At 35.5% G+C, this 16,559-nt stretch overlaps 1 protein-coding gene across 1 annotated transcript in view; it reads right to left on the bottom strand.

Annotated features, from left to right (window-relative positions):
* Positions 1 to 471: 471 nt before the first annotated feature.
* Positions 472 to 16,559, bottom strand: part of LOC102802676 (potassium channel subfamily T member 2-like) — a 117,328-nt gene continuing 101,240 nt past the window's right edge. Inside the window, exons 18-28 of the mRNA XM_085492395.1 lie at positions 16,238 to 16,517; positions 15,565 to 15,670; positions 14,158 to 14,330; positions 13,803 to 13,874; positions 12,361 to 12,495; positions 11,323 to 11,434; positions 9,930 to 10,031; positions 9,475 to 9,687; positions 8,722 to 8,842; positions 8,165 to 8,252; positions 472 to 4,188 (exon numbers count right to left, since the gene is read on the bottom strand). Of these exons, the coding sequence (XP_085348521.1) occupies positions 4,053 to 4,188; positions 8,165 to 8,252; positions 8,722 to 8,842; positions 9,475 to 9,687; positions 9,930 to 10,031; positions 11,323 to 11,434; positions 12,361 to 12,495; positions 13,803 to 13,874; positions 14,158 to 14,330; positions 15,565 to 15,670; positions 16,238 to 16,517 (1,538 nt within the window). The 3' untranslated portion in view covers positions 472 to 4,052. The remainder of the gene's footprint in view (positions 4,189 to 8,164; positions 8,253 to 8,721; positions 8,843 to 9,474; positions 9,688 to 9,929; positions 10,032 to 11,322; positions 11,435 to 12,360; positions 12,496 to 13,802; positions 13,875 to 14,157; positions 14,331 to 15,564; positions 15,671 to 16,237; positions 16,518 to 16,559) is intronic.

Below are 16,559 nucleotides of genomic sequence, written 5' to 3'. Positions count from 1 at the left end.
AGTCCACCACTTGCAAATCTAGTGTTTTATAATATAACGCACATAAGTTGTTCTATAAAATTAATACACTACATGTTCCGCAATACATTCCCTGAAATTAATCCCCCACTAATCTCGAAAAATTACATAAAATCACCAAAATAAAATATCCCACCGTAAGAATATGTTATGGCCTGAAAAAAGGAGATGAACAAGCACGACTTGTAAATGCATAAAATAAAATAACATGAAAAAAATGCCTGTTACTACTTTCTTAATAATAATAGGAAGGTATACTATGATATTTCATGTAAGGTGTATATCATTAGTATTTAGGTATATATCTTTAGTATTGTGGTGTATATCACATGTATTGAGGTGTATGTCATGGGTATTGAGGTGTATATCATGAATATTGGGGTCACAAAAACCCTTGTCTGAACTATGCAAATGTTCATCTCATAATAGGCTAAAAACAATTAAAGAGAAATATTTGTTGTAAAATGCTGTGACTTTTTATTATAGAAATAAACAATCTATAAACAATAAACAGTTTGACACCATGTGAAACATTATCAATAAATAGTTAATGAATAATCAATATGATAAATGAACTAAAAATATTTATTAAATATTACATCTAGTGATATGAAGCAATTGACAATCAATTCAATCATTTCCTTTCTGGGAAAATATTTCTGTAATATTAAGTGACAGAATTTAAAACTGTGCACGATTTGTTTTGTTCATCCATATATATATATATATATATATATATATATCTATTCCTTAGTTGAAATGACTTGCATACACATAATGAAATTGGCAGGGCATCAAATAATCTAGTCTGAATGAAAGTATTTTTGGCTAGTCAATGCAAGTTGCAAATAGCTGTCATTGACTAATCAATGGGGGGTACATACAAACTCATCTGCTGAATGGCTAATTAAGACATGGTGATTCATTTAAATATTTGTCTGTTTGTCATCTCCATCGATGAGAAACAGAATTCAAATGTAAGACAGTGATTGGAAAATTTAGGCACAAATAGAATAGACCGAAGTATGTGCCATTAAAATAAACACTGAGTTTATATGAAATTTAACACTTTAACTTTGATGAACGCTTTTGATAAAAGGATTTCCTGAAATGTTGTCAATTAATGGATATTTTTAATTTTGAAACTACTAGATTGTTCAATTCTGAACTTCAGTTGGATTTACAATTCAAAAAAATGGTGTAAATTGTCAAAAATTTAGTAAAAAAATCTAATTTCTATATATTTAATAGCATGACAGGTTGCATGATTATACGAAAAATGCTTCTTAAATGACGATGCTAGTATGGTTGCTCAGCAACCTAAAAAACAAATAATGAGAGTATGATAAAGTGCCTATGTGAAAAAGATAATTTAGTTATGAAACAATAACCTGATATCACCAAATGTCAAGTAATGAAAAACACTGACTTGGGTTTATGCTCAACAAATAATACAAAAACCAGTACAAAAAATGTACAGTTATAATAAAAATTTAAAAAGTGTTTGATAAATAAGTAAAAAATATAAGCAGACGAGTACGACCTGAATGAAAGACACTGTATACATAATAAATATCATTTACATACAAAAATGTCTCTAAAAACTAAACAAATTATCAAAATATTGCACATGTAGTATGAGGAAGTTGTCAAAAAACATGAAATCATTGTTTTTATCAATCACAACCAATTAAATATTATCAATAATTTGTACTACGAACCTACTGTCTTTTGGAAAAATATAAATTGTTGTCGATCTCAGTTGAATTTTGAACATGGCTGATCATATTTCAAATCAATTTTTGCCTTTACATGATAGTTTGTTTACAGTAATCAATATTATAAATTACTTCCCTGCTCTTCATAATATTATATATATATATATATATAATAGCACATATAACAAATACTATTACAGTTATTAATATCAAGGACATTTAAAAACTGACAAAACACAAAGACGTTGAGTTGAATAGTACAAAACAGCAAAACCATTCATATTCTGGTTGCAGTTATTTTTGTAATTAGTGCAATTAAATTTGGCAAAAATATATACAATCATTTTTGTATTCCGTGACTTGTAAATCGTATAAATATTAAAAATACATCAAGAGGTTGCCACAGAGTTTATTACATTGTCATTCAGATTTATGCTAATTATTACAGAAATGTGGTCATCACATAGCGTGTGTTCAAATTTTATGTGAACAAATGATGTATTTTACACACATTGTATATACCACTATTAGAACAAATGATGTATTTTTCACACATTGCATATACCACTATGTGAACAAATGATGTATTTTTCACACATTGTATATACCACTATGTGAACAAATGATGTATTTTTCACACATTGTATATACCACTATGTGAACAAATGATGTATTTTTCATTCATTGTATATACCACTATGAAAACAAATGATGTATTTTACACACATTGTATATACCACTATGTGAACAAATGATGTATTTTTCACACATTGAATATACCACTATTGGAACAAATGATGTATTTTACACACATTATATACACCACTACAGTGTATGTGAATAAATAATGTATTTTACACACATTTTATGTACCACTATGTGAACAAATGATGTATTTTTCACACATTGTATATACCACTATGTGAACAAATGATGTATTTTTCACACATTGAATATACCACTATGTGAACAAATGATGTACTTTTCACACATTGTATATACCACTGTGTGAACAAATGATGTATTTTACACACATTGTATATACCGCTATGTGAACAAATGATGTATTTTACACACATCGTATATACCACTGTGAACAAATGATGTATTTTTCACACATTGAATATACCACTATGTGAACAAATGATGTATTTTACACACATTGTATATACCACTATGTGAACAAATGATGTATTTTACACACATTGTATATACCACTGTGAACAAACGATGTATTTTTCACACATTGTATATACCACTATGTGAACAAATGATGTATTTTACACACATTGTATATACCACTGTGAACAAACGATGTATTTTTCACACATTGTATATACCACTATGTGAACAAATGATGTATTTTACACACATTGTATATATCACTATGGGATCCACATCAAACACAATGTGGTATTCATGAGACTCATTTTCTTTTAGTGTAGACTGCGACATCACTCTTACATTGTCTCTTTCAGAAAGATGTTATCACATGATTACTAAAGAAACTAACTAATTAGATTAGATTCCATCACTTGGGTTACAAGATGTTAGTCCCAAATAGTCCATCACATGGTTGTTAAGAAACTGAATAAGAATCACCTATGGCAAGTTAATAATCATTTTCATAAAATCAACTCATCTGAACTGTTATTTTAAAGTCACTTAGGGATACTCAAATGGACTGTTATTTTAAAGTCACTTGGCGATACTAAAATGAACTGTTATTTTATAGTCACTTGGGGGTACTCAAATGAACTGTTATTTTCAAGTCACTTGGAGTTACTCAAATTCACTGTTATTTTAAAGTCACTTAGGGATACTCAAATGAACTGTTATTTTAAAGTTACTTAGGGATGCTCAAATCAATTGATATTTTAAAGTCACCCAAAAATACTCATGCAACTTTATATCTATATAAAAGTTTGATAAACAGTTTCATTGGCATGTTAATACATTTTAAGTTTTTTTGTGTGTGTAAATATCCATCAATTTATCATTCTAAATGTGGATTATTATAATATTACGATACAAATCAAATGATCCTTGTAAACAAGTTGGTTTGACAGAAATAGTTTTAAACTCACATACAAAATTGAATCCAACTATTCTTCATTCATGATTAACAAAACACCCCATAAAAAGAAAATCATGATTCATGGCTTTGTGGTTTCTATGACAGTGTTGCCCCCTCACATACCCCTGCATTCATGCAATAATGGTAAAACCCATTAATTGGTAGAAATCTTTAACAATATGAAGGGCAATTATATCATGATTCGTGTATTTTCACGATATGCTTCTATATACTGGGCTTTACAGTTTAGTATCCATGCTTCCTGGTGGATCCTCTCTCTTTTCACCCTCAGTTTTAGGTCTTCTAGTGCTGTATTTACGCCTAGGAGGCATTGGAGATGAAGCATTTGGTCCACCAGCTGGTCGAATAATAAAACTACAAATTAAACAAAAGTGTTAATTGGTAAAAAAAAAAAGACATAGTTTGATACAAATAATGTTATAAATATTTTAGGCGTCAGTGTCAAAGTGTTCTCTAGAACTGCTACATCAACCAATGCAAACTGTGATTAATTGTCAATGACATGGCATCGTCAAGACTAGATTGGACAAAACCCAAGTGTTTTGCAAAGTTGCAGCCGTCTTGCTAACTGACTTTCCAAAATACTCTCAGAATGGCTGTAAAAAAAGCTTGTGATGCAGCGACTACTTCCCACATAGCAGAGTTACCAGGAATCCTTCCATGCATAGAAGTGGTGCTGTGACTACTTCCACACATAGCAGAGTTCCCTGGAATTCTTCTATGCATAGAAGTGGTGCTGCGACTACTTCCACACATAGCAGAGTTCCCTGGAATTCTTCTATGCATAGAAGTGGTGCTGCGACTACTTCCACACATAGCAGAGTTCCCTGGAATTCTTCTATGCATAGAAGTGGTGCTGCGACTACTTCCACACATAGCAGAGTTCCCTGGAATTCTTCTATGCATAGAAGTGGTGCTGCGACTTCTTCCACACATAGCAGAGTTCCCTGGAATTCTTCTATGCATAGAAGTGGTGCTGCGACTACTTCCACACATAGCAGAGTTCCCTGGAATTCTTCTATGCATAGAAGTGGTGCTGCGACTACTTCCACACATAGCAGAGTTCCCTGGAATTCTTCTATGCATAGAAGTGGTGCTGCGACTACTTCCACACATAGCAGAGTTCCCTGGAATTCTTCCATGCATAGAAGTGGTGCTGCGACTACTTCCACACATAGCAGAGTTACCAGGAATCCGTCCATGCATAGAAGTGGTGCTGTGACTACTTCCACACATAACAGAGTTCCCTGGAATTCTTCTATGCATAGAAGTGGTGCTGCGACTACTTCCACACATAGCAGAGTTCCTTGGAATTCTTCCATGCAAGAAGTGGTGCTGCGACTACTTCCACACATAGCAGAGTTCTCTGGAATTCTTCTATGCATAGAAGTGGTGCTGCAACTTTTTCCACATAAGGCAGGGATTCTGTGAAGTCTTTCATGCATAGAAGTGGTGTTGCGACTACTTCCACACATAGCAGAGTTCCCTGGAATTCTTCCATGCATAGAAGTGGTGCTGCAACTTTTTCCACATAAGGCAGGGGTTCTGTGAAGTCTTCCATGCATAGAAGTGGTGCTGTGACTACTTCCACACATAGCAGAGTTCCCTGGAATTCTTCCATGCATAGAAGTGGTGCTGCGACTACTTCCACACATAACAGAGTTCCCTGGAATTCTTCCATGCATAGAAGTGGTGCTGCAACTTTTTCCACATAAGGCAGGGGTTCTGTGAAGTCTTCCATGCATAGAAGTGGTGCTGCGACGACTTCCACACATAGCAGAGTTCCCTGGAATTCTTCCATGCATAGAAGTTGTGCTGCGACTTCTTCCACACATAGCAGAGTTCCCTGGAATTCTTCCATGCATAGAAGTGGTGCTGCGACTTCTTCCACACATAGCAGAGTTCCCTGGAATTCTTCCATGCATAGAAGTGGTGCTGCAACTTTTTCCACATAAGGCAGGGGTTCTGTGAAGTCTTCCATGCATAGAAGTGGTGCTGCGACTACTTCCACACATAGCAGAGTTCCCTGGAATTCTTCCATGCATAGAAGTGGTGCTGCGACTACTTCCACACATAGCAGAGTTCCCTGGAATTCTTCCATGCATAGAAGTGGTGCTGCAACTTTTTCCACATAAGGCAGGGGTTCTGTGAAGTCTTTCATGCATAGAAGTGGTGCTGCAACTACTTCCACACATAGCAGAGTTCCCTGGAATTCTTCCATGCATAGAAGTGGTGCTGCAACTTTTTCCACATCAGGCAGGGGTTCTGTGAAGTCTTCCATGCATACAAGTGGTGCTGTGACTACTTCCAAATATGGCAAGGGTTCTGTGAAGTCTTCCATGCATAGAAGTGGTGCTGTGACTACTTCCAAATATGGCAGGGGTTCTGTGAAGTCTTCCATGCATAGAAGTGGTGCTGTGACTACTTCCAAATATGGCAGGGGTTCTGTGAAGTCTTCCATGCATAGAAGTGGTGCTGTGACTACTTCCAAATATGGCAGTGGTTCTGTGAAGTCTTTCATGCATAGAAGTGGTGCTGTGACTACTTCCAAATATGGCAGGGGTTCTGTGAAGTCTTCCATGCATAGAAGTGGTGCTGTGACTACTTTCAAATATGGCAGGGGTTCTGTGAAGTCTTCCATGCATAGAAGTGGTGCTGTGACTACTTCCAAATATGGCAAGGGTTCTGTGAAGTCTTCCTTGCATAGAAGTGGTGCTGTGACTACTTCCAAATATGGCAGGGGTTCTGTGAAGTCTTCCATGCATAGAAGTGGTGCTGTGACTACTTCCAAATATGGCAAGGGTTCTGTGAAGTCTTCCATGCATAGAAGTGGTGCTGTGACTACTTCCAAATATGGCAGGGGTTCTGTGAAGTCTTCCATGCATAGAAGTGGTGCTGTGACTACTTCCAAATATGGCAAGGGTTCTGTGATGTCTTCCATGCATAGAAGTGGTGCTGTGACTACTTCCAAATATGGCAATGGTTCTGTGAAGTCTTCCATGCATAGAAGTGGTGCTGTGACTACTTCCAAATATGGCAAGGGTTCTGTGAAGTCTTCCATGCATAGAAGTGGTGCTGTGACTACTTCCAAATATGGCAAGGGTTCTGTGAAGTCTTCCATGCATAGAAGTGGTGCTGTGACTACTTCCAAATATGGCAGGGGTTCTGTGAAGTCTTCCATGCATAGAAGTGGTGCTGTGACTACTTCCAAATATGGCAGGGGTTCTGTGAAGTCTTCCATGCATAGAAGTGGTGCTGTGACTACTTCCAAATATGGCAGGGGTTCTGTGAAGTCTTTCATGCATAGAAGTGGTGCTGTGACTACTTCCAAATATGGCAAGGGTTCTGTGAAGTCTTCCATGCATAGAAGTGGTGCTGTGACTACTTCCAAATATGGCAGGGGTTCTGTGAAGTCTTCCATGCATAGAAGTGGTGCTGTGACTACTTACAAATATGGCAAGGGTTCTGTGAAGTCTTCCATGCATAGAAGTGGTGCTGTGACTACTTCCAAATATGGCAGGGGTTCTGTGAAGTCTTCCATGCATTGAAGTGGTGCTGTGACTACTTCCAAATATGGCAGGGGTTCTGTGAAGTCTTCCATGCATAGAAGTGGTGCTGTGACTACTACCAAATATGGCAGGGGTTCTGTGAAGTCTTCCATGCATAGAAGTGGTGCTGTGGCTACTTCCAAATATGGCAGGGGTTCTGTGAAGTCTTCCATGCATAGAAGTGGTGCTGTGACTACTTCCAAATATGGCAAGGGTTCTGTGAAGTCTTCCATGCATAGAAGTGGTGCTGTGACTACTTCCAAATATGGCAAGGGTTCTGTGAAGTCTTCCATGCATAGAAGTGGTGCTGTGACTACTTCTAAATATGGCAAGGGTTCTGTGAAGTCTTCCATGCATAGAAGTGGTGCTGTGACTACTTCCAAATATGGCAGGGGTTCTGTGAAGTCTTCTATGCATAGAAGTGGTGCTGTGACTACTTCCAAATATGGCAAGGGTTCTGTGAAGTCTTCCATGCATAGAAGTGGTGCTGTGACTACTTCCAAATATGGCAAGGGTTCTGTGAAGTCTTCCATGCATAGAAGTGGTGCTGTGACTACTTCCAAATATGGCAAGGGTTCTGTGAAGTCTTCCATGCATAGAAGTGGTGCTGTGACTACTTCCAAATATGGCAGGGGTTCTGTGAAGTCTTCCATGCATAGAAGTGGTGCTGTGACTACTTCCAAATATGGCAGGGGTTCTGTAACACCACTTTCACACATTACAGGAGTCTCGAAGCGTCATTTTTCATAAGCATTTTTATATCATAATGTGCATATACTTACATGACATCATCAAGTTCTAATTTAGTATCCACTGCTGGGTTCATTAGTACATAAGACAATGCATGTCTCTTCTCACTGGCTTCAGCATCTACATATTATATCATAGTAATAAAATGTCAACGAATGTATAGTGACTCACCAGTCAATATAGCCACGATTTTGCATAATAGTGAAAATATGAAAGTATAGCTTAGCTCCTATGACAATATATATCAAATACAGTAAATTTCATGAAAGCATGAATGTATTTTTATGAAATATTTATAATGTTTCATGAGTTTAGAATAATGATTGAAAACAACTTATTAATGATTGAAGGGAACCCACAAAGTGAAAATTTATTTTTTGTATTTGAATTAAACTTGAGGGTCTTCCAGTATAAATGTTTTATGAATATTTTATAAATTTTCCTCAAGAAAAACCATTCATGCTTTGATGAAATGGCCGATATAGAAAAATTCTTAAAAACACTGAAGCTTGTGTTTGTGCCAATAAAACAATGAAATTGGAGAAATGTGTCAGCATACTTAAAAAAAAACTTTGCTTATATCACTCACCATAATCCGATTCTGGGAGTCCTAATTTTTTCATTTTGTTTCGTACTAATTCAGCCAAAGTAGCCCTTTCTTCTGATAAACAAGTAGATGATTGGTCATCATCGTCAATGGTCAGGGACATCTGAAATAATATAAGACATCTATCAATAAAACAAATCTGCTGAATCAAACTGAGATGACATATCAAGTCTGCTGAATCAAACTGAGATGACATATCAAGTCTGCTGAATCAAACTGAGATGATAAAGACATGTCATGTCAAGTCAAGTCTGCTGAATTAAACTGAAATGACATATCAAGTCTGCTGAATCAAACTGAGATGACATGACAAGGCTGCTGAATCAAATTGAGATGACATGTCAAGTCTGCTAAATCAAACAGAGATGACATGTCAAGTCTGCTGAATCAAACTGATATGACATGTCAAGTCAAGTCTGCTGAATCAAAGTGAGATGATATGTCAAGTCTGGTGAATCAAACAGAGATGACATGTATGACATGTCAAGTCTGCTAAATCAAACTGATATAACATGTCAAGTCTGCTAAATCAAACAGAGATGATGTCAAGTCTGCTGAATCAAACAGAGATGACATGTCAAGTCTGCTGAATCAAACTGATACCGGTATGACATGTCAAGTCTGTTGAATCAAACAGAGATCAACCAGATTGTGTGTATATCCACTACAGATTTGCTACTAAACAAATTGCATTATATACACCACAAATAATACACAAATTGTGTATATACTCACCTCAGATTTGCTATCTGACTGCGACTGGGTTCTATAGATGCCTACTGGTATCTCATAGGTTGTAGAACAAAGCTTTTGGTATAATCTGCCATAAGTCCTAATCCAGAGATCATCCGTTGTAATCTTCATTTCACATAAATATCCTGATCCTTCAGCTTGATCTAATCCTAGTAGTAATCTTGTAAAAGTAATCATGTATTCTTTGACAAATGACTGCAAAACAAAAACAAACTATTTTAATGAACTGAAGCATTTCAATGTGCACTGAAAGATGCGGATGTGGTTGGTTTTATATGTAAACTTTTGTAATTCAAAATGAATGATGAGTATACCGATAAATTAATATTAATGAGTTAGTTCAACATCATCTAAACAGCATACAATTTAATTTGAATAAGTGGGTGGTTACACACTCTACATAACATTCAGATAATTGAATAAAGACATGTACATACCTGGTATAGCAATGTATCCAACATACTAGCAGTGAACACATTACCAGCTGCAAACGGTAATCTAAACATATAAGAGAGATTAGCACCTCTCTCTTTTTCTTTCTGTAAAGAAAACAAACAAATTTCTCAGATTACCTTTAAAAGTTCAGTTATATACTGTAAAACATGTTGAAAAAGCGACATGCAATTTTAGATAATTGTGGTAAAATGATGTAATAGCAAAATGTCATTGTTGATTTCCTGTTTTCACAATTCCTATCTGTCGCGTGCCAAAACAAATGCGCAGTTATCATCTCCATAAAAACAAAGAAAAACTGTCAAAACTGCCTCAGATTTTTATGTTGCGGATTACTGTACACAAATCCCCAAGCCTTGGACATTTTGAGTTTATAATGAGTCATTGGCGACATCTTGAATTAGCGAATCAGTTCTCTCGCTAAAAGACATGCTCGAGATCAATATTGTACGTATGATGATACAAGAATTTTGTAACCTATTTTTGTAATGGATCAGATTATTTCATTACTTCCAAAGGTTGTTATGCATCATTACTATAAATGATGTAAATACCAAGTTTGAATAAAATTCGTCCAGACACACCAGAGAAAAAATTGATGACAAATTTTTAAATGTTGTTTTGAAAACAAAAAAAGGCTAAACAATTGTTTGAATAATGCAACCAGAAGAAGAAAATACTTCTAAATAAAATTTAACTAATTTCTTGAAAAATATACATAGAACACACACTCAAATCAAACTTAGTCAAGATCTCAAACTGGTTAGTGTAATATTCAAGTTGAAATGAAATCACATGAAAACTGTTTGGGTTTTATGATAATTATAATGACAACAACAACATCAAGGACAGACATATGCCCCTCATATACTTTGCCCTTCATATATGTATGTTACAGTTTACAAACCATTAACATGTAAGACAATAACAATATGAGATTCTGGAACATCATTTTATAGTGTTTTCAAACAGCAAACTCAACAAGGTAATTTCTACAACAAATTATAGATATTAAAAGCACTTTGACTCACAACACCAATGATTATGGCAAGCATGGACCAACCCATGAAGGTTAATTCACCTTCACTGATGACACAAGCTCATATAACAAGGAAGCACTTTTTTTGTGCTGTCAATTCACACATCCAACAAGCAGCCTCTCGACTCAGATAGCTACCATCACATAATGAACAAATCTGAGAGAGACCAACCTGTATTACCTTTATGTATGATATTGAATAAATAAGACATGCAGTTTTTAACAAAAAGTCAAAAATATCACTTTTTGTAGTTTTCAAAAGAAGTTGAAAAAATAAAAAGTCAACATGGACGACAGACAATCACTCATATGATAAAATATTCACACAAACTACACACCTTCTGTTTTTGAGCCAGCTTCAAAGCGTAATAGTCCTTAGCTCTAAACTGCATGAATCTCATATTGGATGGATGTGTTAACTCAGTAATAATAGTAGAACTAGGAAACAACCTACAACAAAGAATATACACTCATTACATAATCCCACCATCACAAAATCTGATTTTTTTTCAAGAACGATGTTGATCAGAGTTTATTATCATATTTTAAGTTGGAGCCAATCATGGAATACCCTTATAGACCAATTTAATTTTGCAAGTTGATGAAAATCATGTAAATTCGTAGAGTGAAAATTTCTATGATAAACAATGTCAGTGACTTTCAAAACATTGTCTTTACAAATGTCATAAAAACTAATTAATTTCTCAAAATGTTTGTAGTTTTTCTTCTTGCAAGTGAAGTCAGCACTTTAGATTATTTCTACAGCTAGCTGTATTAGAGTCTTGAAACTATTATGTGAAATATTTGATGTATGAACATGTATGAATTGCAGGAAATATGTAATCAAATTTCAATAATTTTCAGCAAGTCAGAATGTTGTGACCATTTCACCTTTTAATTTGGTTGTGACTTTGAATTCATTTAGATGGTAGATTTCCTAGCATTTTTGCATGATGAGTGTGTAAAGAACAGTGTTTTGATTGAAGGACTCTGGTGTACTAGTTTCTGTAACTGGACATGGTAAGCAGCAGGTAAGGTTAGGGTTAGCTAATCAGAATGGAATTTACACATCCTGTTTTCACCAAACCAACATGACAATATGAGATTCCAAATTTTTAACAAAACCAGTATTTACACACTACATATGACACACCTAAGTGATGAGTATAATCTTTTAGGAATATAGCGCCGCAAAGTGGCAAGTATAATCTTTTAGGAATATAGCGCCACCTAGTGGTGAGTATAATTTTTCAGGAATATAGCGCCACCAAGTGGTGAATATAATCTTTTTAGGAATATAGCGCCACCAAGTGGTGAGTATTTAAAATAATTTTAAGGTAAACTGTGTCACTAAGTGGGCTCTATATTTTTCTTACTTAAACATAGTCTGTACAGCAACAACCTGACAAGCGTCAGCCATGTAATCTTCTTCTGCAAGCTTACTACTCTCTCTGTCTACCACAACAACATTATCAGCCTGCAGGATACCAGCCCGCAATAAATCATCCAAACTGAAATACAACAAATAAGTCATACCTATTCAATTATTAAGTGGTGGAAATCAGGGATTTTTTAGAAAAAAATTGTTAAAAGGGAGCACACCTTTGTTACCATTAGTACAGAGGGAGTGTTGACCAACGCGCAGCGAGGTCGATGCAATGGCGTACTGTCTGAGTGCATACTTTTCAGTATCCTTGTAATAACCTTATTATTATACATCTTCTCCTTCCAAGGATACATCATGGGAATGCCAAAAACCAAAAAGCTTAGAACAGAATCAGCGAACTTCTTTTTGTGGAGTCCAGTCAAAGCCATGTTTGTTTTTATTATTAGAGGATGCATACGCACAAAATCATTCCATATTTGGAATTTGCATTTCTTTATATGGTATATGGTTCTGGCACACTGTAACCTATGGCGTTACAGTGACAGATGTATAATAATACCTTTTAATAATCAGGCATTTGAATTAACAGTGAATGTGTCATATATTCTCTAATGAAAAGATTTACTATTTTAATTAAAGTTAATTTCTGATGTAAATGATGGGTACAAAAAATTTCAACATGTAAACAATGCAGTAATTTGCAATGATTGATTCCTTCACACTATGGGATCTCAGCACAGCCATAATGTTTAATATTTTGTGTTTGCAGAGGGATTACAGCAGCAGTGTTCACATTAGTCAGGACAAACTCAACTGTGCTGAAATTCCACCATCATTCATTGATCTGTTATTTGACCCCAACATGGAAAACGATATGTATATGATGATAATAATATTTTTTATACTGCAATTATATCCATTTGCTGTTGGGATTTATCATGAGTCATTGTGCGCATGAATGACTAATAAGATTCGAAAAATAATTATTTTTCCCGTTGATGTAGCATTGCAAGAAAAAAATGGTTGCAGCAGCACATAAATATGCATCGCTGGCGATGGTTTGAATTCATTTCATTCATTACTACAGCATATGACCATATATAGCTTCACTTCACCATCGTCATGTCATACTAGTATGAAACAGTATATGTTCTCTTAAATTCAGCACTGAGAGCGTGATTTTGGTTTGTGTCGAGCATTTGGCAGCAAATCTTGGCACATGCTGACTCGGTCCCAACCATTGACACACATGTTTTGGTATGTGACAACTCGGTCCCCAGTCTCAGCACATGTCAAGATCTCTAACGTGAACACCACTAATGTTATGCTGTGAATAAAACCTCCTGAGATATAATGCCTACAATTTTAGCCTATATAATGTGTGTTTATTCAAATACCAAGTTCAATAACTCTTTGCATATTAGTACTTACCTTTCTACAGACCCTATTGTATAATGCACTAAAGGAAATGCTGCAATACATTCCAGAAATACTGTGTCTGGCCTACAGAATATATGACAGGTATATATAGTACAGACAGAACAAGGTATTGCATAATTTGGTATTTCATTGCAAAAGCAGAAGATAAGTATACTAATAATAGTTGACTCATTTGTCACAAATAATCCTTCAGAAAATATTTGGTATTTGAAGTCTTTGACAGTGTACTTTTTTAAAAATATGTACAAAGAGCAATACTGACAACACACTGCTGAAGGTCTAATATAGCCATCAAGACTGAGAAATAAACAGCAACAGTAGGCAATGTATTAAAAGCAGACCTCACCTTTTTTCAGATATAATAACTATAGGTTTTAGAGTGTGTTTTGGCCTCCAGTGAGCACGAAGTGGTACAATAAAATTATACAATCCTGGTGAGATAGACTCCACTGCCAATATAATACAGTTATTTGGCCAGTTGTAATCGCGTGCACATCGATGACTTGAGTGAGAACATGGCTGAAATAACAACAAATAATTACTCTGACAGGACAATATAAACTAACACAAAAGTAATTTATCTCACATGGATTACAAATATGAAACAAATGACAAAACACAGCTCATGATTAGAACTGTCATCTGAAACAAAAATGTTCAATGAAAAAATAGAGATCGAAAATTGAGTTGAGTTCTTGAAGCAGTATATCAATGACTAAAGCCACACACAGAGTTTTAAGAACAGTATATCAATGACTAAAGCCTAGAACAGAGTTCTGGGAACAGTATATCAATGACAAAAGCCACATAGAGAGTTCTTGAAGCAGTATATCAATGACTAAAGCCACATAGAGAGTTTTAGGAACAGTATATCAATGACTAAAGCCTAGCACAGAGTTCTGGGAACAGTATGTCAATGACTAAAGCCACATAGAGAGTTTTAGGAACAGTATATCAATGACTAAAGCCGAGCACAGAGTTCTGGGAACAGTATGTCAATGACTAAAGCCACATAGAGAGTTTTAGGAACAGTATATCAATGACTAAAGCCACACACAGAGTTTTAAGAACAGTATATCAATGACTAAAGCCTAGCACAGAGTTCTAGGAACAGTATGCCAATGACTAAAGCCACATAGAGAGTTTTAGGAACAGTATATCAATGACTAAAGCCTAGCACAGAGTTCTGGGAACAGTATGTCAATGACTAAAGCCACATAGAGAGTTTTAGGAACAGTATATCAATGACTAAAGCCACACACAGAGTTTTAAGAACAGTATGTCAATGACTAAAGCCACACACAGAGTTCTTGGAGCAGTATATCAATGAATAAAGCCACACACAGAGTTCTAGGAGTAGTATATCAACGACTGCAGCCACATACATGTAGAGAGTTGTTGGATCAGTATATCAATGACTAAAGCCACACACAGAGTTCTATGAACAGTATACATGTATCAATGACTAAAGCCACACACAAGAGTTCTTGGAGCAGTATATCAATGTCTAAAGCCACATAGACAGTTATTGGAGCAGTCAGCTAAAGAGGTGGTAAGCCTTGGGTTTGTAAAGAAGCTTTGAGTACCAGGGGCAGATTAGGGGACTCTTATAAAAACTGGATTTGATGAGTTAAAAACCCATGGAGTGGCTGTAGAATATAATTTTGGCAACAGAAAATGCAATAACACCAAAGTACTATGATTGTTTTATCAGTACATGTATACCATATGAAAGTATAATGTCACCACAAACCTGATCTAACTCAAGACAACATAGCTTCCTGTCTTTAGAAAGCAGATGTGTGAACATTGGTGTATATCCAATATATGGAGCAGTGGGAGGATAGCCTTTCATCCAACTATAATAGATAACAAAATATGAGTTAACATTCAAAACACATTGACAGATATAATAGTAGTAATATTTAGGTAAAATATTAGTTGCCATGGTGGCTAATACAACATTGTCTTTCTTAGTCATAAGCAAGGAACAATATAACATTATGAAAACCCAATATTCTCTGAGGAAGAAACAATTTTGGAGAACTAAACACACGCAATTCTAGAAGCCAATAAATTATAGAAATCTGCCAAATAATTAAGTGGTTGAATTTCTGGATCAGGCAAAAATGAGAATTTGCTATAGGCATAGTGGAAGATAAAAATTGCCATGTGTGTACAGTGTTATACTGAGATATGGTGGAAGTGTATGGAAAGCACTGCCATGTTATTGAATAGTTGAGAAATTACACAAACTGTTACATATTTTGATATTATTCCAACTGTCATGTTGCTATGAATACAAATTTTCTCATCAAATTCTTTTGTGGTATATATCAACACCAAATAGTGAATTTTAACAATAGCCAAGTAGATTTTTTTTAAAAATACAAATTAAATAAAAAACTGGTTGCCATGGTACTTACTCATTTTCATTCTGAGCATCCCATACTTTGATATCTTCAATGTCGTTATCTACCTCATCTTTACAGCTTGTAAACCTAATACCACAATCCTCATCTTCAGGATCTGAGGAAACCACTTCCAAAACAGGGAGAATGCTTGGACGTCGCCTTTGGGGAATTCTTCCTCCTTCTTCACCAGCAGGTGGAGACAGAAGATTCCTTCGTGCACTCGTGGAAGGCACAAGGGCTTCCTTGGCTGGATCAGCAGCACGTCTGTCCTGAAGTTCGATAGCCATAGAACCTATCAGGAAAACAGAGTTTTACAACAAATACAGCATAAATT

The sequence above is a fragment of the Saccoglossus kowalevskii genome, chromosome 17, assembly GCF_978046115.1.
Source record: "Saccoglossus kowalevskii chromosome 17, keSacKowa6.1, whole genome shotgun sequence".
Classification (NCBI taxonomy): domain Eukaryota; kingdom Metazoa; phylum Hemichordata; class Enteropneusta; family Harrimaniidae; genus Saccoglossus; species Saccoglossus kowalevskii.
The sequence above is the reverse complement of the archived record's forward strand: the minus strand, read 5'-3'. Positions and strand labels throughout refer to the sequence as shown.